Source organism: Dendrobium catenatum, unplaced genomic scaffold, assembly GCF_001605985.2.
Source record: "Dendrobium catenatum unplaced genomic scaffold, ASM160598v2 fragScaff_scaffold_1351, whole genome shotgun sequence".
NCBI lineage: Eukaryota > Viridiplantae > Streptophyta > Magnoliopsida > Asparagales > Orchidaceae > Dendrobium > Dendrobium catenatum.
The window spans coordinates 547,060-564,606 of NW_021319813.1; the positions used below are offsets into that span (position 1 = coordinate 547,060).

The following is a 17,547-nucleotide window of genomic DNA, read 5'->3' on the forward strand; positions in this document are numbered from 1 at the left end:
GTTTTTTTATTGCTTCTTAAAACAGAATTTTAATACAAAAATTAAAAAAATTTAACTAAAACTTCATTCTAAGAAGTAATGAAAAAGCCATCCAAAACGAAGCCTAATTCTCAAACTTTGATGGAAATACTTTCTTTTCTCTTTATCATTCTCTCCACTATTTCACTTCTTCCGAATTCATCAACACAATACATACATATCTTTATACCATGCTTAGACGCGATACACTCACAATCTTAGTGACTAAGGTTTCGTTTGATACGGATTTATTACTACTTCTTAAAACAACTTTATAATACCAAAATTTATTTGGAACAGCTTTCTTCTACTTCTTAAAATAATTTTTTTAGTACAAATATTTTTTCATTAAATTTTTTTTACTAAAAAACTATTTTAAAAAAGCAAGAAAAAGTTATCCCAAACAAAACTTAAATTGAGATAATGTTGATACTCGCCATACACGAATAATCTAGAAACTATTTTGAGATTTTTCTTTTTAAAAAATATGGTGGAGAAATCCACCCATCAGCCACTTCATTGAAACCAAAAGAACAAGCTTCTAAAACAAACCACCTACAGAAGAATCATGCACTAATCCTAAGAACAATCTCATCATTACTGAATTGAAGCCCATAACCACCCAATCAAATTTATATCAAAGCCAGAAAAAAGAAAATCTGATTGGTCTGAGGCTTTATTTGGAATGGCTTTCTCACTGTTTTTTAAAACAACTTTTTAGCACAAAAATATTCTGAACTAAAAAATTTTGTATTAGAAAATTGCTTTAGAAAACATTACAAAAGCCGCCCCAAACAAAGCCTAAGTCCCTTCATCATAACCCATCAGCTCCAGCTCCCCTCTGCAATAACATTACAACAATAGGATAATCAGTTTCCAGAAAGAGCTTCACAGTAAGGAGAAATATGGTCTGCATGCTTCCATTGAAGCAATAAGATATGCAGAATAGTAAGTTCTGAAAGTTCTTGAAACAGAGGATTTTAACTTCAGATAGATCTGAAGTAACATAAAAGCTTTAGTTCAAAGGCTAATGACTTTGTTGTTGCAATAAGGATAGAGTAGATTAAAAATTAAAGATGATCTTAGCAATCACCATTAAAAAAATAGAATAATAATGGTGATCCAACAAGAACAACAAATAGTTATAGGGGGTGTGAGTGAGCCGACTCATCGGCTCGATAAACTAATGAGCCGAATTCGATGAGCTAACGAGTCAAATTTGAGTCAACCTCAACTAGACTAGTTTGCTTGTGAGCTACCTCTTTTGAAAATTATTAATATGAAATGTACTTAAAATGTATTAGAAATCATGAGTTCAAATTTTTTTTGCTAAAAAGTTAGCTTTAAAAAAACAATAAGAAAGAGTCCCAAACAAGGCCTATATCTCACTTTTTTTTATATAAGCAACTATTATTTTTCTTATAATTAATCATTCTTATTATAATTTTACTATAAATAACTACTTCAATCCTAACCATTTTATTTCTTTTGGTACAAATGAGCATCTCGTGAGGCTGCTTGAGCTTGAGCTTGAGCTCAAACTCAATTAATCAATCAAACTCAAGCTCAAACTATGGTAACATGTTCGGCTCGACTTATTTACACCTCTAAATAATTCTAAGGAAAAAGATGAAATGGGAAAAAATACATGAAATGGTGCATGAGCAATAGACATGTGTCATCTTGATGAACACAAAGATTTAAGGTTAAAAATGCATAGTGATCTTTAACCAAAAATATTTTCATCAAAATATGATCAAAATGAGTTTTTGAACCATTAGATTTGCTTTAAAATAAGTGCAATACAAAAATGCTTACAAATAAGTTTTCAAAATCAACAAATTTTCAACATAATCATTAAATTATACCATATAAGTTGTAAGTGACTAAGTGTAACAAGCATTATTCATACTTAAATAGTCAAGACTAATCAATCATGAACAAGACCAATACTCCACAACATCAAAATCTTAAGATCTTCAAACAAAAACTGTAAAGAGTATCATACTAACTTACCTGTACATGAAATTATACTTTCTCAGTGCAAGAAACCTCTTGTAACAGTGAAAGAATTGAGCTTAAGAAATACTATCAATGGCATCCAGATTTCTGATCAGCTAACAAAATGTTTTCCTTGCTCGATGGCACGAAACCATCACCGCAGCTCTCAACAATGTAATTGTCAAAGATATGAGTCTTTTTAGGATTTGGTCCATAAGAGATCACACAAGTGTAATCCTCTGAGAGCTCCATCTCCCTTGGAGAAAGACACCCTGTGAAAATTCTTGGAGAAGAAGGCTTCGTCTCACAGCGCAAACCAGCAGGAGAGTGCAGAGCTAGCTGTGAATTCTTGTTCTTTATTCCAAATTCAATAGGAGTACGAGGGGACTCAACAGACCCAGTAGATGAACAAGAATAGGATTTCACAGAGGGGATCTGAATCTTAAGCTGTGATCCAAATAGTACCATTCTACTACTCTGGTTTAAGGCTTTCTTCTCAGAGGTATCTTTTGTGAGAGAATCAACTAAGCCGAGGCCTATTGGTCTCGAGTCTTCATTGCCACAGTAAGGCTTTCTATGGTTTCTTTCAGTAAACAAAGGTCTGTTAATTACAGAGAAGGGCTTGGTCTCAAGAATGGAAGTTGGGCTCATGCTAGCTTCAGAGTCTGAAAAGGCTTTTGGAGAGAGACCCACACAGAGCTTTGGAGAAACAAAGAGAGACGAGATAGGACTTGCACGCTTTGCAGAGGGAGAGGGGAAGATCGAAGGATTACCGGTCATTAGGGTAAGATTTCTTTCAACGGCTATTTCTCTTCTTCAAACTTAGTACCGTTGGAATCAAACAGACTCAGAAGAAACTGCAAATATAAAACATATAGTTAAGAGGATTAGAATAGCGGAAGCCAAAAATGAAGATGATTACTTAAAAATCGCACGGTTCTTTCACTCATCTATTATGCCATCTTTATCACCGGTTTTCATGCTCAAATCAATGATAACTAAATCATCAAAATTCAGATTTTGGTTGGTTTTTATTTTCAATTGCATCAAACAAATCAGCCTAACCAGTATGAATCAAAACAAAGAAGCAAACAAAAGCGTTTAAGGTAATAAAAGGACGTAAAGAAACCGATTTGGTTGTGAGCTCACTGGACTTGTTCTTGGAACTCTTCCCGGAGATTATTTCTTCACAGTACTCAAGTCGGTGTAAACTGAAATGCCCCAAAGGTGCCTCTTTTATTCCTTCAATGCAAAAATAGTAAAAGCCCAAAGGTAAAAATCCAATGCAATCTTCTCAGAACTTCAGAATCAAATCATAAAAATGAAACAAGGCTTCATCTTTCTCTTATTCCTCCTTCGCCTTGCAAAGCCACTTCACTCCCTCTCTATATTTTCAACTTCACAGTGAGTTTTCCTCAGCAAGCCAAGAATAACAAGAAAGCACCTCAGCTGGTTATAAAAATCGCTCATTTTTTAGCCATCACAGGTTACTACAAGCACATCAACAATAAAATAATGAGCCTGTTTGCTTCAGAAAGAGGAGAGAGAGAGAGATGGGCTTCTTCCTTCACTCCATAGAAGCTCTCTATGCTCGCTCCCATGCGCCAAAGAGTATAAAAAGAGCGGCTTCGCCACAGGGAAGATGGAGTCGAGGGGAATGTGTCAATTTATTTATTTATTTATTATTTCGGCAATTTTTTATATTATTTTGCCTTTTCTTTTGTCGATTTTATCCACTGGCGACGCACGGGATCAAATGGGTAAAGATACCGCCTTGACAGAGACCACAGGCCCGTCAACGGCCCAGGAAGCCTTGGCTGTGTTTGCAATGAGGCAAGGGAGGTGTCACTTACCGGTAGGTGATGATAATATCCAAACCAGGGGCTAGATGACGACACAATAGGATAATTTTATCGGGCCGTACGACTATTTTTGTCTCTTTAGACCGGGTTTAAAGGGTAGACTTCATAAAATGCTTAATTGATACAGCTCTAAATATGTTTGCATGATAATATTATTCAATAATCACTTTTTAAAATTAAGATCAACTTTTAAAATTCTCATGATTTTTAATATTTCAAAAATAAATGATTTAATGTAACCTATTTATAAAATTAAATTTATAATTTTAATTTAGCTTCCAGAGTTTTATACAACCCTTAGAATTCATTTATGCTTAAACATATGAACATTTAAGATTGTTGTGTCCTGGAGTATTCACGGCGGTAGAGAAATATATAGTTTAACGTCTTAGCATTGTACGAAAATCTAGCACACAATCAGATAAGTGAGAGAGGGTGTAGCATTCATAAGAGACACTAGAGTTTTTACATGAAAACCCCTAAAAAGGGAGAAAAACCACAGGGCTTTGCCCAATTTGAATGAATCCACTAGTATTTGTAGTCGATTACAAATGAACCCCTTCTTAGGGAGAAGGACTTGGCTTGATATTACAAATGTCTGTCATATAGAGTGCATTACATGGTGGGAGTTACAATAATCAACATAGACATATTTGTTTGGTTGGAAGGGCCATAGTAGGCGATGGAGGTCAGAAGGACCGTAGTCGTCAGGAGACCGATGTCAAAAAGATCGTTGTAGTGGGGCGGTACTCTGGTAGATTTATGGTTGTTAGGTGGTGGCCCTGCAGAAGGTCGAGCCTCAGGTGGTGTCCTGGTGGAGCATAGGGCCTCAAGTGGTAATCTGGAAGAAGTCTAGACCTCATGTAGTGGCCTAGTGGAGCACAGGGCCTTAAGTGGTGGTCCGGAAGAAGTCCGGGCCTCAGGTGGTGGTCCGGTGGAGTCCGGGCCTCAGGTGGTTGTCCGGTGGAGCACAAGGCCATAAGTGGTGGTCTGAAAGAAGTCCGAGCCTCAGGTGATGGTCCGGCGGAGCAACGGCGTCAGGCGGTGGTCCGGCAGAGGTGAGGGCCTCAAGTAGTGGTCCGGCGGAAGTCCGACGGTGGTCGAGGAAGGTGAGGGCCTCAAGTGATGGTCTGGCGGAACAACGGCGTCAGGTGGTGGTTTGGTGGAGGTGATGGCCTAAATTGGTGGTCCAGCAGAGCAACGACGTCAAGTGATGGTCCGACAAAGCACGGGATGTTAGGTGGTGGTTTGGCGGTACAACGGCGTTAGGCGGTGGTCCGGCGGAACACAGGGCGTTAGGTGGTGGTTCGGCGGAGCAACGACGTTAGTCGGTGGTCCGGCGAAGCACAGGGCTTCAGGTGGTGGTCCGGCAAAGCAACAACGTCAGGTGGTGGTCCGGTGGACGTCCGGCGTTGGTGGAGCAGCGGTGGTTCAATTCGTCGGAACTCTGGCGGTGGTCCAACGGTACAACGACGTTAGGCGGTGATCCGACGGAGCACAGGGCGTCAGGTGGTGGTTCGGCGGAGCAACGACATTAGGCGGTGGTCTAGTGAAGCATAGGGCATCATGTGGTGGTCCGGCGGAGCAACGGCATCAGGTGGTAGTCCGGCGGACGTCCGGCTTTGGTGGAGCAACGGTGGTTTGTCGGAACTCTGTCAGTGGTCGAGGAGGATAGGAAGCAAGAGCGATCTCCGATCTCTTTCTTTTTCCCTTAGGCTCAGGGGGTCATCCCTCAAGAGGAGAGGGAGCTCTATTTATAGATTTATGGAGTGGCATGACCCGTAAATATGTGAGAGATCAAGGGTAAATGTGGAGTGGTCGGATGAACGACAGATGTTGAATCTCTCGATCATGCACCGTTCTTTAGACATTTGAAGACTTTAATGATGTCGGAATTCGGCGATCGTGGGCTCGTTGGATTTGTCTCGTCGATCCGCTTAATTCGAGTATAAGCTTGTTATGTTTGGAAACTGTTTGGTAATCTAAATTGTGGTTTGAATCTTCCAACAGCACTTCGGGTCCTTGATTTGGACCCATTTGGGCTCAGATTGGGTTGAATTTGGTGTCATTGGGTTTGTATTCCGAGACGCTCAGTTTGACTGTAAGTTTCCTGAAACCAAAGTTCGGATGTTCTCTGGATTAATTTTTGAAGTTTCCAACTTGATTTTGCATTGAGATTCGTGCCCGTTTAAGATAATTTTTTGATGACGCATCAGAGATTATTTTCTTAATTAAAAAATTAGGATCATATATTGGTAAATATTGTAATTGAATTATAAGTTATCATGATATGTTGAACATCCATGATTACATTACACTATTATTATTGAATTATATGGATAAAATTCATATCTTAATTTATGTTATTTGTTAAGTTGTATACCCTACTAACAAAAAAAACATATGCAAACTAAATTGAATTAAAAAATTAAGAAATTTTTAATGAATTATTGAATTTTTCATTAATTTTAATTAATTATTCATGAATTATAATAAAAATTTATTCAAATTATCACAGAACATTCACAACAATAATATAAGACTTTTATTCTACTGCCATAATATTTTTAGACATCGTCAAAAATGCAGTCGAAAGAAAATACTGCGGAATCAAAAATACCCAGTCAAAATTCTCCAGAAAATAATCAAAATGAGCACACTCGGCACCTCAGAAACATATCAAAATTTACGCGGTAAAAACTGAACCAATCGGAAAATACGAAAGAAATTCGCTAACAAAAACGAAATCCGGACAGAAAAGTCGTTCAAATTGCACCGTTCTGAAAATTGAGAAAGGCGGAATGTGCCTTACCTTGCGTACAACACTTTCTTGAACAATCTCGTCGGACGAAAACGGCCCGGCGTCGCTCGAAAATCAACTTTTCCAATCTTTTCCTCAAGTTTCTCTCTCCTCAAAAGGATTTTTATAAATATCTGATTTTTCTCTCTCTTCAAAACGACTGATTTCAGCTTTAAAATACTCTGATCGGCCCGGCCAATCGCACGATCGTCCTGGACGATCTGAACAAATCCACATCGGCCTGGGACGATTTCTCAAGACGATAATTAATTTCCAGGACGATTTGCTCTCTGACTTTTGCCATGAACTGATCGTCCCGGGACGATCCCAGATCGGCCCGGATGATCCCTACAGGAAATCATTCCTGTAACTTCTGTACAGAATCTGGAGCAGAATTTACACTAATCGTCTCGGGACGATCCAGATCGGCCCGGACGATCCTGGAGCAGATTTTGATGTTACAGTTTGAGTGTTTAAAATGAATAAAAAATGCATATAATGAATTTTCAAAATCAAAGGTCAAATCATGCCCATGATTTTGTAAATTCAAAAATTATAAAAATAAAACCTAAATAAACCTAGAAAAATTATAAGAGATTAGGGATATACTCAAAATTGTTTTCGCAAAATTTCAAGTTATTTGGATTTACGCTTAATAAAATATTAATTATATACTAAAAATAAAATACTTGAAATTATTTTTAACATATTGATTTATTTAATATGAATTTATTTTTATTTCAAAGATATTTTAATTCTAAATCCATATACATCAAAATCATGAAAATCCATTAAGAAATAAATTTTCTATGATATTCTAAATTTAATATATTTTAAAGCATTTAAAATTAGATTGTATTAATTAACTATCGGTGGCGGTGGCAGGGAGCAATCATTTGCAATGATTGCCCTGCTTTACAAATGATTGGAAGGCAGCGGGTTTCGAACCGTATGCCCACTTATCCAGCTTAACACCATCGTGTGCCATTTAATCCTCTACTATCTGAAATGAACGACTGTGTTGTAACTGGATGGAGATCCAAAAAGCAAAGTGTACTGCATGATTTAGACTTGGAATAAAGAGATGAGATCTAGGCCGCTAATCTTGAGATCAACAGTCCGAATATTGTACAAGCTGAATATTCATCTAGTAACCCTAAATGATGAAGAGTTTATTGTTTTCAAAGTCACTGAACAAAACTCAATGAAGATTTAAACAGAGCTTGAATGAACTTAATGGAACGGTGGAGAGGTAATTTCACGATTCAAAAAAGCTTTATTCGATAAGATATTTAAACCTAAGTAAATCTGACTAGGGTTTGACTTTTACCTTGATCCAATGGGTCTCCAGAGGTGTACTTGGGCTTGCTTTAATCTGTGAGAGTCCTAAAACAATCCTCTAGAAGACTTCAATAGCTTAGGAAGCCTGGATCACAAGGAACATAACTTGGATTGAGTATAGGCTCAATTTTGCTAGAACCTTGCCGCCGCCAGCTTGCAAATGGTAGGATCTTACTATAAAAATGTGAGGGAATACCTGGAGAGTTGAAACAAATAGAGTTTTGGTTCTAGGAGCTATGAGTAGTGAGTATACTTGGAATCATCTTTTTGGTCCCTTTCGGTCAATTCAAAAAACTCTAGATAAGTTAGACCGCTATGATCAGTTTGGCAGCATTTTAAGATGTTGGACAAGTTTCCTATGCAGTTTTGCAATAGTGACATGGGTCTGGACAATGACAAATGCCAAGGACAATGAGTTGGAAATGTTTTCTTATCCTTTTGTGCACATGGGATTTGTTTGGTTTGTTAAATTGGTTTTGGTCCCTTTGGTTGGATGCATTGAATTGGTTTATATGGGTCAAACTTGACAAGGTATGGGTTCAGTTGACTAGGTCAGCTAGTGATTGGACCAATGTGGTGAGTTATATTCAGTTCACTAGGAAAAGTGATCACAGGAGTTTGTTGAACATCATAGGTCATTTAGAGTTTTGTTGAAGGTAGATAATATATATGGTCAATTGAGCTAGCTTGAGCTAACTCAGCTGAGCTAGATGGATCTATTGGTGATTGCAGGTTTTAGTGATAATTGATACACCAAGATGGACTCCTAATGAGATGATATGGATTATGACTGAGGCTAAGGGTCAATGCATTATACAAAGTAATGCACTAGGTTAGGAGATGAAAGTGCATGGTTGTAGCTATCTAAATACTTAAAATTTGATATATAATAGATGATTAAGTATCAATTAATTGCACGTTGAATGATTGGTTAATTATATAATACATACTGATTGATTGATTGATTTTGTGAGATGGATTAAGGCCAATGATGTTAGTGCACCGAGTGAGGCAATGCACCGTGTCAATTGACTACAGTGTATGGCTACAATTGCATGTAAAAACTAACTGATTGATATGATTACAAGCTATGATTGAAGTGTATGATTGATTGTAGTCTACTTGATGTGATTAATTGAAGCTTGATTGGTGTATAACTAAATATTCAGGGTGATTTTGGATCACATGGATATAATATGGGGGATTGACAATTGTATGATTGTATAATGCAGATTGATTGATTGAATGGCTAGATGATTGATAGGTGACTGACTGTCAACTATCAGATATATGATCAGGAGTCTGGGCTGATAATCTCATACAAAAATGTGGTCAGTAATTATAGCCTATAATTTAGATTTTTCATATTAATTTATTTAAAAATTATTATTATTAAAAATAATTTCTCATCATCTATTCGGTAAAGAGAATAAATGACATATAGATTCATAGGCTTAGATCTTTTTTCTTATGACTTTTTAAATCTCCAATCAGATACTTCTTATTACTTCGGGGTTTTATTTTGAACAATACACTCTACATCTCTTATTCTTATAATCTAACAAGATGAACTACCTCCTTATTTGTACACCTAATGGTTGGATATTGAACCTTGTAGCCATCCCTCTCTTGGTTATACACTCAATTTCACGAGGTTGATCCATTAACTCCCCTTTCTCGCCTACATATATAATATCTAAGGGTTAAACATCAAAATCCATTTCCTTTTTTTATTATAGTTCATCTAAGATTCTGTCGGTGGTAGAGAGATCCTCACTTTCTTCATCAATCTTGTACCTCATCTCTTGAGCATACATCAAAAACCATGTGCAAGATTTGTTAGACCATCTAACTTATGCTTTGATCTTATTTAATTACTCGTTATCCTTATTTGGTTATATCTCAACTCTAGAATAATGGTTGAAATCTACTTCATCCTTTTTTTTAGTATGGAATAAATTAACTTGTAAATGGCTATAATTTGATTGTCTCCTCTATTTTCTCTTTAAAAATAACGGTGCTTGGTTTCTTTTTTGTAACCTTGGCTATGATTTCCTTAGTTGGAATTTGTATATTAGATTTATAGAAGTCCTCCTCGACAACTCTATAAAATAGCTTAAAAAAGATAACTCCTTATATAAATTAGGAAGGAAGAAATATTAACACCATGTATACATCTTCTTCATCAACTCTTTTATTTTTGCCCCATAAAAATGAACACTTAATCTTTGCTCATGAACCATAGAAATTTTTTTTCCTATAAACACCTTGTAACTCATCGAACTCAAAATCATTGGTGTTTTATCCTTAAGGAAGTCAACACATCTCTTCCCCACATCTAGAATAGCTTCAAAAGCCAAGTATTACAGTGATGCGACATATCTAATTATAATATGGGTTGGGGAACCCTTATTGCATATGCCTCATAGTGCACCATATCCTTCTTCAACTATTATAATGTCCTCTCCAATGACATCATATCCCAAGGTTATCTAAAAAATACATCATCTTCTTCAACCATAAGAGCCATTTCGATGATGACAGCTTTGTGCTTGGCATGGTTAAGAAGGACAACATCTATAAAGAAGCACTTCACAAGCTTCCATAAATCATATTTATTAATGAACTTCATGAAAGCATTTTTAAGGTCAACATTCTTGAAATTTTTATCCCCATTGAAATCTCTCTCAAACAATATGCTACTTCTTGTAATTCTTTTATGCTTAGCATAATCTAGAAATTCTTATAAATATAACTCAGTCACAAAACAAACTATACTATAATGAAGGTCATGTTCTTCCCTCCAATAATATTGAATACATTAGAGTACTCATCGGTCTAATCATCATTAATCATTTATAGTTATAATTGATGAATGAGAGCACCAAAGAACTGAATCTCAGAAGTGCCAAAAAAAGATGCCTTAGGCTAGACAATAAGGTCATTTGCTTTAAATTTCTTAAGTGGTTTCTCCACGACCCCCCTAACTTTGTATGCGACTTGAGCCAAGTATTGCCTCAACTAATAGAATTAGCTTATACATTTACATGCATAGTAAAGAAGCTCACATGAGTAAATCCTAAAGCTATCCTTAAATCACATTCAATAATTACTGAACCATATTGGACAATAATCGAACCATCATAACTTGCCAAAATGATCGAAATGTTCAATATGTCTTCATAACATACTCATCCCATGATTTAACTATATTTGAACCAACTTTAACATATTATAGTCATGTTGAAACTAATTTGAATCGTATTCAAACTCTTGATCGAATCTTCTTTGAATCTATAAAAATAATTTGACATGGCCAATGAAGGGTTGAACTGTAAAAACTCAAAAATGAAAAATTATTTTAAAATATCAATTATTAAATTTATGTTTGAATTAGAGAACTTCAGCAGTCCTTGTGAGCACTGCGATGCTAGGGTTGAGAGCACAACAACGCTAGAAATAGCCGTCTAAATATTTGAGTCTTTGTTTCTACAATAATTTTGAATTTTGTGTGCAGTGTTGCGACGCTGGGCTTGAGCATTGTAGTGCTAGGCCATTAATAGTATTTTTTTTTTTATGAATATCTATGCTTTCACCCCATCGCCTCCCTCACTCTTGTTGCCTTGCCCAGGAAGAAATCGAAGGAGAAGAAGAAAGGGAGAGAAGATGAGAGAAAAATTAAGGTCTACGAGTGATTTTTGTCTTCCATTCCTTTTACAAAAAGTATTATAAGCATTACTTTTGATATGTTACAAATTTGATTATTTTGAATAATTTGATATAATTTTATTGCATTTTTATGAGTTAAATATGAGTATATAAATTGTTGGATAAAATAAGTAGGGGAAATGTATACCAAAAATGGGTTCAAAGTGATATACGATAATTTGATATGATAATATTGAAATGTATGTGTTGCAATGATTGAAAGGATTGATATGAATAAGAATGTAATACTTAATGTGATAGAAAGGATGTATTGTATGGGTAATGCCATCATTTTTAAAATTCAACCGAACCGTCTAGTCCATCGTGAATCGATTTAGTTGCTAGTCCGAAGAAGTTGAAAAATTGAATTTGTATTGAAGTAGTGAGAACAGGTTTGAACTGTCGGTAAACCATCGAAACAGTTCCAATTTGGCTAAACCAGTCGGTTCAATAAATAATAGTTCTTTATTTGGATATTTTTTATATTAAATTTATTTAATTAATTTTAAATATATTTTTAAAATTATATGCTTATGTAAATAAATTTAATCATAACAATATAAAGCTGCTAGCCTGCCCAATCATGCAACTTTCGAGCCGCGCGCTCGAGCACTTCGCCGTCAGCCTCAGCCTCAATCGCACTCGAGCTCACCGCGTCGATTCCACCGCGTCAGCCGTTAGCCTCGAGTCGCGCACTCCAGCAAGGCAGCAATCGCGCCTCGAGCCGCGACACCACGTCTGCCGCGCTGCCCGCACTCCGCACGTGACCCGATGCATGCGCGTGATTTGGCAAAATTTTTGATTGTAGGGGCGGGATTTGGCGGAAATAAGTGGTTTCGGGTTGACCCGAACCCGAACCGGGTCGGGTTCGGGTCTAGAAAATCGACCCGTTTTCAAAAACGGGCCGGGTTAGGGTTGACCTGATTAATGCCGGGTCAGTTCCGGGTTCGACCCGAACCCGACCCGAGACCCGAAATTGACAGGTCTAGTTTTACTGCTTGCTGTTACTGAATATAAATGTTGACACTATTGTTAACTGCATAACTAATAGACTTACGAAACTAATTGAATAATAAAGACAAAATGATTAATTGATTGATACAGATGATCAATGCGAATAACATATATTAATTCATATATTTTTCTTACATGATTTATAACATACTGTTTCTTTTTTTGTTTTGCATTTATTTCAGTTGTAAGATTTTAGTTATTTATTAAGCTTTCATGCTAATTACGTCATTTTACATATTTATGGAGAATGGTAAAGATCATGCGGCGTTAGGCATTAGACAACATGTGTAGTTTTTTTTAGGACTCTTAGTTTGATTTTATTCAGTTTTTAGTTTATGTATATTTTTTGTAGCCTTTGAAAATTATTATATATATTATTTTGGGACTGGATGTAGCATAAAAGTGTTGATTATATTAAATGTCAATTATGTTTTTCGTTGTTTATATTTCTTTAATTCAATTAATTAGATATGGATGTTCAATTAAAATGGTTGTAAATGATTAGTGAATGTTATTGAAAAATAAGAAATAATAAAATAAATCATAAAGATAAATTAAAAAAATATCATCAACCTTCTAAGATGATGAGTAGAGAGAAATAATTATCATCGTCAATGTTTGTAATATGTTGAAGATAGCATGCCATGAAGTCTTAAAAATTGAAACGGTGGGGAGAGGAAAGTTTATGAAGCTCTTCCGATCGATCAAACGATTACAAAAATTATTTATCGAGGATTTCAACTCTATTTGTTAAAATATAATAATATTTTGATCCGAACAAAATTTTCGAGCATATTTTGTTAAGAAATAAAATATGAATACATTTACTCAATTTGTATATATAAACTCAAAATTTCCAATAAAAATTAGTTGAATATACCATAACTAAAACTTCTAGATTTATTTTATGATGGATATAATTTAAGAATTATTTATTTAGTCATATATTATATTCATTTAAAAAAAAACTTATTATTTTTAACTCCATTCATTCTAATTACAAGGAGCCGGCCCGGTTCGGCACGGTTCACGGACCTTCCTGCTGATTCGTACGGGCCCATTGACCCCACCAACTCACAGTATCCACTGCCCTCTTACGGTCAACATGCGGGACCCACTCACATACTTCTAAATCAAACCCTTATACTCCAAATATTTACGCACCTAACCACCATCTAGCACTCGTTAATCCCCACTTCAATGAGGGGCAAAATCGTCACAAAATTATTTCCGAGCTCCCGTCGCGTTCAATCCTGACGCCAAGTTTGTCGCCAAGCCACCCGCCAACCTACATGCCATATTACCATTTTACCCTAGCACGCGCGAACCGGAGAACTAGGATCCACTGCCACGTGTACACATTCTAACGGCGATCCTGCTGCCACGTGTGACCATTCGTGTGGTTGGAAACGGAGCCAATAATTCACAGAAGGAGAAATGCCACCCATACTTGAGACAGTGCATTTAAGAGAATTTATTTAATCTGATGACATTATGTTAATTACATTTTTACCAATTTGATTTACATATGACAAAATTCATTTAATTAAATAAATAATTACTTGTTTATTTATGTAAATATTTTTTTTTTGTTAAATTAATTGCACAACTTGATTCAATTATTACTTTGGTTGAGAGCAGAACAAAAGTGATATCCTTTTACATTAAAGTCCTCTTTCATAAAAAAATGATAAATAGTCTAAGTAGTGGATTTATAAATGGGGTCAATAGCCAAGTCCAATAGGATTATTATGTAAAAAAATAAATGTTGGGGTGTTATTTGGAAGGTTTAATAATTTCTATAGTTAGCATTGCAATTAAGAGGTTTGATAGAATGAAAATTTGTTAAATTTTTGTTTTAAGAAAAATGGGTTTTTTTTTTATTTTGGTTTAAAGCAATTTATTTTTATTCATATTTTACTTTTTCATAAATTTAATATAAATAGATGTCAATTGATTATTTTTATTTTAGCTTGGGATTTGGTTGGATGAGATGAACCTAATGAAATAAATAATGATCCAATTCGAATCCAAATGGCCATAAATCAATTATTTAAAAATATAGTTAAAATTTTTATGATATTAATTGGAAAAACAAGCTATATACAAATTTTATATGCTTATAATATAATTGAGCATCTCGATGAGACAAATTCAATAAACCCAAAGACACTTAATTACAATATCATTAAGGCAATTAAAAGTTGAAAATTTTTATCTATAATTGAAAATCAATATGAATAGTTCAATAAAGTGTTCTGAATTTTAGCTATATCTATCGAGCATGCCCCTCTCAGAATCTATGAATAGGATACAACTTTTTTAATGAAGACCCTTGTCTTGAGATTAAGAGAGCTCGAAGGTTTAAAAAACTTAAAGTTATACTGAAGCATTATTGAAGGACCATAGTCATTGGACCACCATTGTCAAACTGCCACCATTAGATCATCGCCTGATTGCTGCAGTTGGGCCATCATTTGATTATTGTCATTGGACCATCAATGTCTGATTGTTATCATTGGACCATTATTGCTCGACCTCCTTCATAGGACAACTGCTACTTAATCATTATCGTTGGACTGTCACCACTTGATGACTGTCGCAGACTATCACAATTACAGATCATCATTATCGAATCACCATAATTGGACCATTGCATTGCTAGACCATCACCTTTTGATCATTATCATTAATGGACCTCCACCATTAGGTTATTTATAATACCCAAAATATTTAAGTAAAAATAAGTATAAATTTTCTTTAAATGTTAATTAAAGCATATGTTACTTATGAAGTCAATTGCATATGCATAACTAGTATAAGAAATAATTGTTACTTATGTCACCCTTTTTTTTTTTCAATAGAGCCTCTACATTCCACTAACCAAGCCATGTATTGGCTGGATTAGATCCTATGGCTAAAAAGTTTTGGGAAGCCTGTAGTAGAAAAAACACTATAGATTACAATATAAAGTAATCTGGATAAAAGGCATTATTCTTATAATTGGCTGGAATTTCTCTCAATTATGCAGCATTAGTATTCTTCTCCTATTTTTTATCAGCTGACTTAGGGTGTGAAGAAGCTGCAGGCCGTGAAATGCAATGGGAAGAATTCAAAAAATATTTTTTAGCAAATTAAGGTAAGGTAAATTAGGCAAATGTTTTTAGTTAGTTGTTGAAAACTTTATTTGGTTGAAACCAAGTACAATTTGTTATTTATCTAAGTAATGATATTGCTTTTAGTTGATGCAAATTCAAGAAACAATAGGAGAAGTGATGTTGTTTGTTGATGGTAGTTAAAAATAAGTTAAGGCTAAAGTGATAGCATAAAACATTAAATAAGAGGACTTAAAAGGAAAAGAAAAGGATTTTATAGAATGAGAAAGAGTGCAATTGAGATTGTATACAAGAGAAAAGACAAATAAAATATATGAGAACAAATTCCTAGTGATATGAGATATACAAACAAAATTATAAGAATTAGTAAATATTTTATTATTCTACTTCTTCTTTATTATGCTTATAGCTACATGTATTTCAGTTTATTTTAGTTATTTTGTATGAACATGGATGAATATGTATGAAAATTATTTATGTATAGAGTAATTTTTATCAATATTAATGATTTCATAAATATAAAATAGTTAATATTCATAAACTAATGAATGAGCAAAAAAGGAAGCAAAAGCACAGAAAAAAAGGCAACAAAAGCACAACAGAGAAAATGGCAGCAAAAGTGCAACTAAAGTATAACAGCAAAAAAGACAGCTAAAGCACAACAAAATGAAAGTTAAAGGGCAGCTAAAGGGTAGCTATAGCGCAGGAAGATCGTTGAAGAAGGGCAGCAAAAGTGCAGCTAAAGGACAACAAAAGGGCACCTAAATGGCAAAAAAGGGCAGCTAAAGAGAAGCAAAATGGCAGCTAAAGTGAAACTATGTCATTAAAAGCATATATCATTAGGGCTATAAAGGATGACTATATATGGGGAATAAGTTATATATGGGGGATAGACCCGCATAAGTAAAGACGAAATACTTGACGTGGTAAGCATACACTCTCAATTCTAGAAGTAGAAAAATTTAACTCGACCATAAATGAGAGAACAACTTCCATTCTGAAAGTTGAAAAGTTGGACCCAACCTTGAATTGAAAAGCTGAAATGGTGCAAAAACTTATAACTATTATATGACTTGTTTAAAGGTGTTGAATAATTTTGGCATGATGAATAATACTACTAAGCACTTTTAGGCTCAATATGACATTTTAATATATGTTTTAATTATGTTAGCATTATTAAACATTTCTTAATTATTTATTATTATTTTTTATAAATTGTTTGTGTATTTTATTGAGTCTAGCTCATTAGTAGTGATTGTATAGCAGGAAATGGGAAGGAGCCCTTGGGATAATAAAAAGATGTGACCGTTCTTTTGGTGTAAATATATTTTGGATGTTCAAAGAGATCTAAAATGAGATATGAATACTAGATGTACACAGTTTTGGGTATATGAGTAAATTTTAAAAGTTTTATTAGAGCTCTCTATTTACTTCAATTATATTTGATATTCATTAATGGACTATATGCTTCTCATTATTAATTATAAAATTGAATATTTGATAGGTTGGCAAGTTAGGAGAGTCTAAATAGATTTCTTTTCTCACTCTATTTTGAAAGTAGTGACTCGGAATGGATGTTAGTAAGAAGGAATCGATTTAGATTTTCCTTCTCTATTATATTCCATATTGACCATTAGGGGATAAGCCAAATTAGGTTGTGACACTATCATTGCTCAAATACTATCAT

The 17,547-nt window shown here is 34.7% G+C and overlaps 1 protein-coding gene and 1 long non-coding RNA gene across 2 annotated transcripts; both read right to left on the reverse strand.

Moving 5' to 3' along the window:
• Positions 1-487: 487 nt before the first annotated feature.
• LOC110111054 lies at positions 488-2,070 on the reverse strand. The gene is made up of 2 exons (XR_003702476.1): positions 2,035-2,070; positions 488-859 (listed from the first exon to the last, which is right to left on the reverse strand). It is a non-coding gene; the product is annotated as an uncharacterized LOC110111054 (long non-coding RNA).
• A 39-nt stretch (positions 2,071-2,109) lies between these two features.
• On the reverse strand, positions 2,110-2,799 carry LOC114578323 (FCS-Like Zinc finger 8-like). Its single transcript, XM_028699651.1, has one exon. The coding sequence runs from the start codon at positions 2,797-2,799 to the stop codon at positions 2,110-2,112; it is 690 nt and encodes a 229-aa protein (XP_028555484.1).
• Between the last annotated feature and the right edge of the window lie 14,748 nt (positions 2,800-17,547).

What these genes read in the sequence shown, in the direction of transcription:
- LOC114578323 (XM_028699651.1), bottom strand. Translation starts at nt 2,799, where the DNA reads ATGACCGGTAATCCTTCGATCTTCCCCTCTCCCTCTGCAAAGCGTGCA.